The sequence below is a fragment of the Diadema setosum genome, chromosome 15 (genome assembly GCF_964275005.1).
Source record: "Diadema setosum chromosome 15, eeDiaSeto1, whole genome shotgun sequence".
Taxonomy (NCBI): domain Eukaryota; kingdom Metazoa; phylum Echinodermata; class Echinoidea; order Diadematoida; family Diadematidae; genus Diadema; species Diadema setosum.
Window position 1 is genome coordinate 23,180,782 of NC_092699.1, and position 12,490 is coordinate 23,193,271.

At 38.7% G+C, this 12,490-nt stretch overlaps 1 protein-coding gene across 1 annotated transcript in view; it reads left to right on the top strand.

The window, feature by feature from the left end:
- LOC140238871 (tubulin beta-4B chain-like) overlaps nucleotides 1-6,350 on the top strand; it is a 41,726-nt gene extending 35,376 nt beyond the window's left edge. Inside the window, exons 2-3 of the mRNA XM_072318769.1 lie at nucleotides 3,742-4,077; nucleotides 4,825-6,350. Coding sequence (XP_072174870.1) covers nucleotides 3,742-4,077; nucleotides 4,825-5,775 — 1,287 coding nt within the window. The 3' untranslated portion in view covers nucleotides 5,776-6,350. The remainder of the gene's footprint in view (nucleotides 1-3,741; nucleotides 4,078-4,824) is intronic.
- The last annotated feature ends 6,140 nt before the right edge of the window (nucleotides 6,351-12,490 follow it).

Genomic DNA, 12,490 nt, shown 5'->3' on the forward strand with positions numbered 1-12,490 from the left:
ATCTTGCAATTATGATTATTCATACGCGAGCTCTGGCCTAAGCTCGTCCAGGGTTGTGTGATTTATGATACGGAGTTACATGTATTAACATAATTTGGACAAGCAACGTTAACAGTGAATTCACGTCATGCACAGTGTACGTTGACTCATGCGTTAGCTCTAAGTTAGGCGTGGACTCAACCAGGGAGGTGGGAAGCACCTCCCTGACTCAACGATGCCACGATGTCAGGTAGAGTCTCTCTAAATTCTTTAGATTGAACTGAGGGACAAATTCAAAAGTAAAATAAGATTGAAAATATCAATCTAATAGATTAAGACGTCGATCTTTTTTTCTCAGTCTAATTTTGGATTTGTTCCTCACCACAATCTTATGGATTGATTTCCAATCTAAGGAATTTGGAGAGATATACTAGTATGGGGCTTGGAACGCCGTGTGGAGATGAGAATGGGGAGGGGACGTTTGAGCTACGAACAAACACACACACACACACACACACACACACACACACTCACTCACACACAACATCAATACTTAAAAGACTATAAAAGGACAAAGATACATCAACAAAGTCATGGGGATCCCTCCCCGCATAAAAAACAAAACAAAACAAAACAAAACTCTCCAAAGGTCTTGTATTATCACGCATAAGTTTGTGGACAATAAATATGCCTACATAAATTATATGCATTCACATACAACATTATTTTTCTATATTACAGGTAGAGCACCCAAGGAAGAAAGAAGATAATAATTTATCATGATGATGATGTAGGCCTACACATTTGGTACTGCATGGACTGAAATGAGAATACGATTCGTCCAGAGGGTACAACATTGTATACAACATAAACAGATGCATTCCTACTTTAAAACCCCACACACATTCCACGGAACACCAGCAATGCTTGGTAATTAGATCAGCATAAGTGATCAGGCTTGACAGTGCCGAACAGAAGTCATTACTTCCATTTACGCTCGATCAAATCTCAATCATGGCAGCTGAATATAGCGTTGATCTCGGTCAAAGGCGCGTGGCAGCTGTACGAGGCGACAAGCCTTTTCCCGCCAATTTATATACCAAAATTCTTTTGTCTTTTAGCATGTGCATGCGGACGATGTGTTTTTGTGCGGTAGTTATAACAAGCATGGTAAAAGGCAAACAAAAGCAAGGACAATGATACATGTATAATTATGACGGCCTTTTCTTCTACTCGTCCGTCGAGCATTGTGTCATGGCATAGCGAGGTGATGACCCTGCATGGTTCATGGTCCCTTGTGTGTTGTTTGTCCACAATCCATTTTCAAATGAACCATCTGGACCGTGTTTAATTGATGAGATATTTGATTCATATGCGGGGGTAAGTGGGAACAATCATCGAGTTTAGATATGCAAAATACTGACATTCTTAAACTTTAAATCTAATTGAGCAAATGCTCGATCTTTATATCCCTTCTGTTTTATTTCTCGATGAATTTTGATTCCATCTGTTCATTATTTTTGTCACATAATTAAAGTGACACAAAGTACGTGGCGTTGTTCAAAATGTCTGATGATATCTATATTTGTTTGTGTTTAAAGGGATGGTATAGTTTTGGTTGAGATGGGGATTCAGCTTTTAATTTTTTTGCGTGATAACCACAGGCCACTTATGAAATATTAAAAAGCATACAATAAAATTAATCTATGAGAGGAATTCAAAGTTTGTTCGATGAAAATCAGTTTTGACATGACGTAGATATCCAAAAACAAAGTAAAACAAAGCAATCATAATAAATGATGGGTCCCACTTGTCATTAAGATCGCTTTGTTTTGGATATCTCAGCTTTTTAAAAACCAATTATCATCAAATAAACTTTAAATTCCTCTTAGAATTGTACGCTTTTCCACACTTCATATATGAGAGGTTTCTCATTTTCTCACAAAAAAGTTGGAAATCTGAAACTCCATCTCGACCAAAACTAGTTACATACCTTTAAATTAATCTTACTTAGCCTCTAGAAGAATCACTTCGATACTTATTAACAAGTTACCACGGGACCAACTGTTTTATCTTTCCGAAGGACAATAGGCCTATAGTGCCTTTCACAATGTGCGATAGTATTCAGATAAAACATGTTATATATTACAATATTAATAATAATATACTGACAATGCGACTGAGATTCCTTGCAATATTTCTTATGACGAGTCCAAATGTCGCATAGACCAGTATACATTCTAATCGGCGGGTGCTAAAAGATTGCAATGACAGAAACCTATGCGAAATACACTGTCGTCGCCTAATCAGCTCCCACGGGTGACGCATGCTCTTGTATCAATTTGGCACGTGCTCGGAATACTTACATACTCTATCAGGGGCGGATCCAGGGAGGACAGCAACCGGCGCACACCCCCCCCCCTTTATTTTTTGTTGAAACAAAAGAAATAAAAAGAAAAAAATGGGGGGAGGGGTGCGTGCGCCCCCCTTTATTTTTGTAAACACGCCCCCTCTTTACGGAATTCCTGGATCCGCCCCTGTCTATGGTACAGGACTGTTGACATGATACACTGTAATCATCATTAGATATCCGTTACTAGATCAGACTTTTGCTTTACGCCAACAGGAAGTAAAGGGTGAAATGAAATATTTTGAAGCGGAAACAGTTCTAGGAATATTGTCTTCTCCGACTTTATGCGGTGCCGCGTTGTTAAAGTGTCAGTCACACCCAGAGAGCGTTGCCTTGCTGTCTATTGCGATCGCAGTGCATGGTTTTAAAGTTATGAATAAAATGATAAAAGGAGAAAAGGATAGCGAGATGAATAGGAAAAATCCTTTCCTTGATCATATGGACAGACGCAACTGCTGAAGTTTCATTAATCTTTGGGCACAATGAGAAATTCATGGAATATTCAGTTTCCTGCATTTTACGAAACAGTGATATGGTGAATTCCCATGATCCAACAACATTATGCATGCAGAAGAAGATGTGATTTTTATCCCTAAGCGATTCCATTTTTATGTACATAAACATAAACAAACACACACATACAAAACCACACATACACAGACCTATGTATATGTATATTGTGATATACGAGAAATCTAGACATCAGATCAACGCACCGTTTAAATAGACATTATCGCTAGAAAATAACCACTTCAGAAGACATTTCTTGCACGAAATACATAATTTCTAGCATCTGGGCCCTGTTGCATACAAGATGCAGTCAATCATAATTATATGTCAGATAATCACACAGAAGACCGGTATCAGCCAGAATGAGTTTTCGGAGACTTTTGTTTGATTTTCTGACATAGATATGTTTCATTTCAGCTTTTATGGAAAAGGGCTCTGAATTCATTAATTTTCAAGAGGGACACTTACTGAATATCTTTGTGCACAAGTCAGTGGCAACTTGCTTACATTATCACTTTATCTATTAGTTCTCATGGATATGGTACTATTATTTCCGCGACATTTGAGTGGAGTCTCACATTAAACAGATGTATATGGTATCAATAATAATCGACAATTAACATCCACTGAAGGACTCGGACATCAATTTCATGAGAATGTTTCTTCATCTAAAAGTCGTTACGCGAACAAAACAGACTGCTTCCCACATGGAGGAAAGCGTTATTCATGTAATGCAGACTGTCTGAATGATGGCATGATTGTCCAACTTTCATAATGTATTTATACAGGATATGCTTGGCTTCATTTAACATGACACCAATGGTTGATATTTCCATAACCAGTTCTGGGAGGTGATTTCTGATGAGCACGGCATCGACCCGACCGGAACCTACCATGGCGACTCTGACCTCCAGCTAGAGCGAATCAACGTCTACTACAATGAGGCCACTGGAGGCAAGTACGTCCCCAGGGCGGTACTCGTCGACCTGGAACCTGGCACCATGGACTCGGTTCGATCGGGACCCTTTGGTCAGATCTTCAGACCGGACAACTTCGTCTTTGGCCAGAGTGGGGCAGGTAACAACTGGGCCAAGGGTCACTACACGGAGGGAGCCGAGCTGGTCGACTCCGTGCTTGATGTCGTCAGAAAGGAATCAGAAAGCTGTGACTGCCTTCAGGTATGACTAACGTATTCCGCCCTGTAAGCAACTGTGATGTTTCCTTCTTAAGCGTATCCGACATTCAGCTTTACTCTAGAGAAGGTACATTCGAATTGCTTGTATTGCTCGAGATTTTTTTCCGAGACTAGACAGATGGTTGAACATTAGAGAATCTTTTCATTTAGCCGGAAGAAAGTTAACGCTTAATGCTAGATTGCCAACGTCATGCGATCCATTACGCATGTCACGCCATCCATTACGCATGTCACGCCATGACTGGCCATCAGAAGCTGACTGGGGAATTTTTGTTTATGTCTATCATAATTTTCGCCACGGTCGTGGAGTAATCGTGGTGATCGTATCAGATCTTGGGGTCATATAGTCGTGGCAATTGTGTTGATCGTAGACATGTGATCCTCAAGAGCTTTTCTATGATCCTCAAGAGCTTTTCTATGATCATCGCGATTGCCACAAGTGACGTAAAATTCTGATACGACCACCACGACTTTAATAGAGGAGCAGATTGTGATAAACATGAACAAAAAATCCACGATCAACTATACGAATTGCCAGTCGTGCCGTGCCTAGCGGACTGCACAACAGTGGGAACCTGCATCAAACCAAGAAGGGAAAGGAATATTTCACGTGAGAACATTGTATTTGGAATGTGGTAAAGATAATTATTGGTGTATTTACCCTTTTATACGTTATCAACTTGGGTAAATGCCATGTTTTGAAAGATATGACTTTATTTTCTTACTACAGGGTTTCCAGCTTACACATTCCCTCGGTGGTGGAACTGGTTCCGGTATGGGAACCCTACTCATCAGTAAAATCCGTGAGGAATACCCTGACCGAATCATGAACACATTCAGCGTGGTTCCCTCGCCGAAAGTATCGGACACTGTAGTTGAACCTTACAACGCCACTCTGTCAGTCCACCAACTGGTAGAGAACACTGACGAAACATTTTGCATCGACAACGAAGCCCTCTACGACATCTGCTTCAGGACCCTCAAGCTCACCACACCAACCTACGGTGACTTGAACCATCTGGTGTCTGCTACCATGAGTGGTGTTACCACCTGCCTCAGGTTCCCTGGTCAGCTCAACGCCGATCTCCGCAAGCTGGCAGTCAACATGGTTCCCTTCCCTCGTCTGCATTTCTTCATTCCAGGCTTCGCTCCTCTGACCAGCCGTGGAAGCCAACAGTATCGCGCCCTCACCGTTCCCGAACTAACTCAGCAGATGTTCGACGCCAAGAACATGATGGCAGCCTGCGATCCTCGTCATGGCCGCTACCTGACCGTTGCATCAATATTCCGTGGTCGTATGTCGATGAAGGAGGTTGACGAGCAGATGCTGAACGTCCAGAACAAGAACAGCAGCTACTTCGTCGAGTGGATCCCCAACAACGTCAAGACCGCCGTCTGTGACATCCCACCACGTGGTCTCAAAATGGCAGCCACCTTCATTGGCAACAGCACGTCGATCCAGGAGCTCTTCAAGCGAGTCTCGGAGCAGTTCACTGCCATGTTCAGGCGAAAGGCTTTCCTCCACTGGTACACCGGCGAGGGCATGGACGAGATGGAGTTCACTGAGGCTGAGAGCAACATGAACGACTTGGTGTCAGAGTACCAACAGTACCAGGACGCCACCGCCGAGGAAGAGGGAGAGTTTGATGAGGAGGAGGAGGAAGACGTGCAAGAGGCTTAGAGCAAACATGGGCTGCTTCTGAAAATACGAGTAAAAGGGGGTCATTTCAAACCAATACAACAAAATGAATACTTTGTGCAGGATCTAGCCATATGTAGGCCTATATGATTAGCTAAAATACACAGTTTTATAATTGTACAAGTTTTTCTTAGTGATATTTTTTACTGATACAGCATAAATGGCGATTTTATTCACGGACTGTTCTGCGGGGCCAAACAAAAGCCTTACGGACCACTACCTCCTTATCACTATACGATCAAAGGCAATTTCTAGTAAATTTACCAAAAAAAAAAGAAGAAAAAACGGGTCTTTTGCATATATAATAATTTAGGTACTTTTATACTGCCTTTCACTTAAAAGGCGACAATAAATGCACTGTATGAGAACTTCTTTCAGGTATTTTTCATTGCTGAGATTTGATACATATTGTCATCTTAAGGTGTGTAACACTACAATACACAGCCTTACAAACTGGCTGTCCAGGTTACAACTCATAGACTGAATTTGCCAAAGGGATGGGTTTGCACTTATTTTCCCCAGGTTTTTTTACAACTCTGATTAAATGGAATATCTGAAGACACGAATTTGATTCATTTATCATTGCTTTTGACGTCTCTTCGTTTGGATGTATTTTGGGTACGGTACATTGCTATTATGATGTGCATATGCGTTCAGCGCGTGTGTGTGATTTTGACAAGTGCGTGCACTCCATGCAGTATTGTTAGTCATAATATGCTGCCGTTTCTTGTTTTGTTTTGTTATACTTTTTCTTGTATATGAGATATAAATCTGGGATAACCAAACTACGTCGGCCTCTCTGCAACAGAAGCAATTTATGGCTACGTAAATGAATAAAAACGTATTCAATAACTACGACAACAACAAAGGACTTGAAGCGTTTGACAGTTGCTGCAAACGAATGAGAACAAAAAACCCTCAACAACAACAACAACAGCAGTGGCAACAACAACCAACAAATCAGAACAAGAAGCTTGTCCAATTGGCCACGGCACCTCCGCATTATTATTAGATTCTATAAATGACTCATTTCGTGAGTCAGAAGAATTGAGCTTTTTTATTTTTAAATGTAAATGCATCTTTGAAATGTAATTAAGCATACCTTACCCATGCAGCTTTTCTTGCGAGTAATTTTCGCTACAAAAATTAGACAGGTACAAATCTTATCATGGTGGGAAACGAAAATAAAGTTACTTATACATGATGTATTAATGTAATCATATCAATTACATGCACTATTCCGGACTATTTCATGCACCTGAAATGCATAACTGGTCTTCCTGTAATTCCGATTTCACCTTGGTCTCCTGTCGCTGAAACAGAACTGCACTTTAGCTAGTAATGCATTGGTTCAGCCAGGGGAGGCTCACCTCCCTGGTCCAGCGTACGATTTATATAGGATACACAGTCTGCATGCGTGTAGTTCATTAGTAATCATTACTGACTTCATGAATTCCCATACATACGTATAGACTGCTGTTTGTATAATTGTGCTCGCATGTACAATACACGTGTGCGTGTGAGTGTGTGTGTGTGTGAGGGGATAAGCTCTCACGCTTTCTACGTGAGGTCAGGGCGGCATTTAAATCAAGACGTCGAGATGACCTTAAACCTCAGACGGCCGGAGTAAATTCAATACCGCCTTTGTTAAACCAAGTGGTTCGACCCATATTTTGAGCAACCTGTTCCAGCGGTATATGGGCCAACGTTCGAATCTGAATAGGAAGGTAAACTGGCCCTGGCTTGGGATAAATTGTGTGTATGTGTGCTTGGTTGTGTGTGTGTGTGTGTGTGTGTGTGTGTGTGAACCTTTCCTAACTCAAAAGAGTATTGAAAGGACGCATTTTTCGCCCGCCTAAAGAATATCTATATGACAGCCTACGGACATAGGGCGACGTGTTTTCAGTTCAATTCAATTCAATTCAATAGTTTATTTAGTCGAGGCTGATTAATTGTGGGTCACCAAATGAACGAGAAAACTCAAGACTGACAAAATGAAGGCAAACAATTTGACTGTATCACAATGGAGAATATATTATGTTTAGGGCCTATCTCTATTTCTCACACATAGAGACACGTAGAGACATATCTATTTACTGTTCAAAATGAGACAGATTTACATTACTGCTATAAAGAAAAATACGTTTACACTAAAAATCCTAAAATTACAGTCCCCCTCATCACTGTGAAGAGTGAGGCAAGACGACTGTTATTCAGAACTCTCTTGTCCTCGTTGAAAATTCAAATCATTTTGTTCACTTCGTTCACTCGTATGCCACCCAAGTGTATACCCTTAGTTTTCATAGCACCATGTTTAACGTTATATATAAATGTATTCAATTATCTATGCACACTGGAAAGTCAGGGGAGGGGTAGGATAAATGGGGATGATGATGCAATTATGTCTATCTCCATCCCAATATTTCGCAAAAGGGCAACTATGGGCAACGAGAGCATTGACAACCAGCTGAAATGTTCAAATTCAAATTCAGTTCAAATTTATTTCATATTTCCATTTTCTCAATGATGACATTACAAAATTATTGACAAAACAAGAGTACAAAATATATACAATCATGTCTTTTGATTGTAGAAGAAAAAGAAAAAGAAAATATACTTGACACAAATGTACATGGTCACATCGTATGAAAATGTTACTAGTAAGTATAAGAAATATGATGGGGCCTACATAAAAGCTTTAAAGCTTGTAAAACTGTAGGTTCCCGAGTTCATAGGCATATAATTTTACAAGGAGAACGGATTTGTTTGTCTTGACCAACTAAAATTACACCAGTACAAAAAATCGATGAGTAATAAACTAATGAACCACATAGATATCGCACAAACCAGACTGCATACAAATCTCGCAGTGTTTGAATAACAAAAATGCTATATTATAAGATGTATCGGTACCATGAAATCACTTGAATAACTTGGTGCTGAGGACAAGGACAAAAGACTGGGAGCATAAAAAGGTTGCTAAAGGCTTGGTAGTGTGTATCCACTAAGTAATAACTGTTTTAATTTGCGTTTGAAGGTGAATAAGGATAAGGAAGAAGTGATATCAAGAGGGAGATCATTCCAATATCTGGGTCCAGTAAATATAATTGTCTTCTTTGCAAAAATAGTGCGAGTACGGGGAAGGTGATAGGCGTCACTCTGGCGAGTGGGATAACAGTGGATAGAACGATTCCTTTTGAACATGTGGATAAAAACAGATGGTAATTCATTAGTTGTTAGTTTATACATAAAAATTCCGAGATTATAAGAAAATAAGTCTGAAATTTTCAGAATTCTGTTTAGATGGAAAAAACAATTGGTATGGGCAAAATATCCGGCGTGGTTTATGATTCTTATTGCACGCTTTTGAATACGGAGAAAGGAATCTAGTAATGAGTGAATTGCATTTCCCCACGCCAAAATTCCATAATTGAAGTGTGGAGATATTAAACAAGAATATATACTCTGCAAAATATGAACAGGAAAGAAATGTTTGAGTTTATTCAAAATGCCAATATTTCTAGACAAAATTTTACTTAGAAAATTAACATGAGTTTTCCAGGATAATTCTTGGTCAATCCAAAGACCTAAAAACTTTGTGTTATTAACCTGCTTTAAACATAAATCATTTATTTTGATATCATATAGAACAACATTCAAAGAATTACTAAATGCCATATAATGATTTTTTTCTATGTTCAAGGATAATTTGTTCGCATAAATCCAGGATTGCACGGACCTGAGCTCAGTATTCATCATATTTATTAATGCATTAGGGTCTCGATGTGAAAAAAACAAGCTTGTGTCATCGGCGAAACAAATGAATGACAAAATTTGCGATGATTTTGGAAGATCGTTTATGTATACGATAAATAAAAGTGGGCCCAAGAGGGAGCCCTGCGGGACTCCACATGAAATAGGCTTTAATTGCGAATCATGGCTATTGATATTAACAAATTGCTTTCTTTCTGTTAAACAACTCTTAAGCCATTCTAAGGGGGTACCGCGGATTCCATAGTGACACAATTTATAAAACAAGATTTCATGATCTATCGTGTCGAAAGCTTTAGAAAAATCAAGAAAAACTCCAATTGTATGTTCAAAACTATCTATAGCATGAGCTATCTTGTCTATAAAAGTAAGTAAAGCATGGGTTGTCTTGTAATGTTTTCTAAAACCAAACTGAGAATCCGACAGAATGTTATGATTTGTGAGAAATTTTAATAATCGTGTGTAAACCACCCTTTCAAGAATTTTAGAGATTGAAGTCAACAAAGAAATTGGTCGGTAATTACTCACCAAATCTTTCTGTCCCTTCTTAAAGATAGGGACAACTTTTGCGACCTTCATCTTATTAGGGACTTTACCATTAAATAAGGATTGATTGAAAATGTACGTAAGAGGAGTAATGATTTCGTTTAAAACATTTTTTAAAAGAAAATTTGTAATTCCATCATATCCTGAACTTTTTTTATCGTTCAAATTCTTAATAATATCTATGATTTCTTCTTCAGCAATAGGTTCAAAAAATATTGATTGAGAATTTCTATTACCTAAGTATCTATAAAATTCAGTTGATGATTTCGGGATTTTACTGGCAAGATGTGGACCAAGAGTTGCAAAATAATCATTGAAAGATTCCGCCATATTGACCGGGTCGTTAATCTGGCGGCCGTCCACTGAAATATATTTAGGAGGATCAGTATTATTTTTATGTTTGAGCGCCTCATTAATCACCTTCCACGTACTCTTCACATCAGATTTATATTTTAACAAACTGTCGGGAAAAAATAATTTCGCTTGGCTATGCGAAATGTAGCTGGATTAATTTGCAGACGACACAAACTTCTTTCGACTGTGTAGAGAGACGATATCTGCTGGTGTATTTTTAAAAATAGATTTAACTGTACTTATGTCCTTCATGCGCTTGACGTGAACAGCACTTGAAACCATTAATTATAGGATCACGTGTGTCGAACGATCTTCAGCTCAATAATATTGTGACTAGAGTCCCCATTCTCATTAGAGAGACTCTTTCGCGTGACAAGGAAGCGCCATCTATCGGTCTAATACATTTAGAACTACCCGCTCGCGCGACACAATTAAATTCGAAAAATTGTGATGATACGCTATCCGCTCATAATACAACGTCATTTGCAGAAATTGATCCAAAGCGCAATAAACAGTTATAGATACAATGGAAGGAACACAAGAAACATTAAAAAGAAATATTAGCAAAAGTTTGACCCAACATTCTATTCAACAAGCTGTTGTGAGTCTATTAAAGTATAAGGATTATTCTGTAGGTGATGGCAAGGACGGCAAATTTAGGATATCAAGATGCATGTATTTGGTTTAGCATTAAAGGATCTGTCTCACTGGAGGAGACTTCGCGGTAACTGCCGCGACTTATCAGTCGTCGCGACTGTTGCGACTCTAAGACCAAGAAGGCGATTCCAAGACAACGTCTGAGACGTCTCCAAACAAGGTGACAACTTACTCGCCCGGAAATCACAGAGACGTCGCTGCGACGTTTTCGAGACGTCTTCTCAGCTGCGGAGACGTGTCGGAGATTTCGCGGACAACACTGGTGTCCGCGACTCGGCTGCGACGAAGGAGACATCTCCGAGACCAGCTGGAGACTGGAAAAAGTCTCGGAAGACAATCAACAATCAGGAAAGAGACAGCCTTCTCGATGGTCTCGCACAGAAGACCAAAGAGGGCTTGATTTAGTGTGGACAGACACACCCACAAAGTACTTAGGGTTTTATGTTTCACCTGATATGGATAAAGCACGAGCATTGAATTGGGAAAACAAACTTACGAAATTGCAAAGACTTTTGGATAATTGGAGAAAAAGAAAATTTACTCTTTTTGGTAGATTGATTATTGTAAAAACCTTAGCTTTAAGTCAAATAGTTTATATACTTATGGTTGACACAATTCCTGAGAAAATATTGAAACGATTCAATAATCTGTTATACACTTTTATTTGGCAAGCAAAAACTTAAAAAGTGAAACGAATTATTATGATTAAAGAGTTTGAAAAAGGAGGTGTTAATATATGATCGATCTTTCTAAGCAAAAACTCAGTTTCCGATTGAGATGGCTTGGTCGCACTATAGGTGCAACAAAAGGAACATGGGGTAAAATGTGTTTTTATTGGTATAACTTTTTTTTTGGTGGATTAGAATTGTTACTAAATTCTAACTTGGATTGTTTGAATATGAAGAGGATAAGTAAAGATCAACTCCGATTGTTTTATATTGAAATATTAGAAGCTTGGTTAATGATAAAGAATGATATTTGTTTAAAATTCCAACCCATGGTACACGGAGTACAATATGAAATTTTGTGGCATAATAAAAATGTAACTTTTCATAAAAATACCTTATTTTATGATGGTTGGTATCAAAGTGAATTGTATTTTTTAAAGACTTTTTTAAGAATGGTAAGTTTATATCCATTCCAGAAATTTTGAATCAACTTAAACGACAGAAAAGTAAGTAAACGTTGATTTTTTATTATATTTTATTACGCCAGGCTATCCCAAAAGCATGGATAAGCAATTATGCGGAATCAAGTATAAAGTTTCATAATAGGTCATTAGAAATTCCTAAAATAAGAATAGGAATAAGAAAGCAGAAAAGAAGTATTCAAGATGTTTCAGCCAAACAGTTTTACAAACTATTGTGTA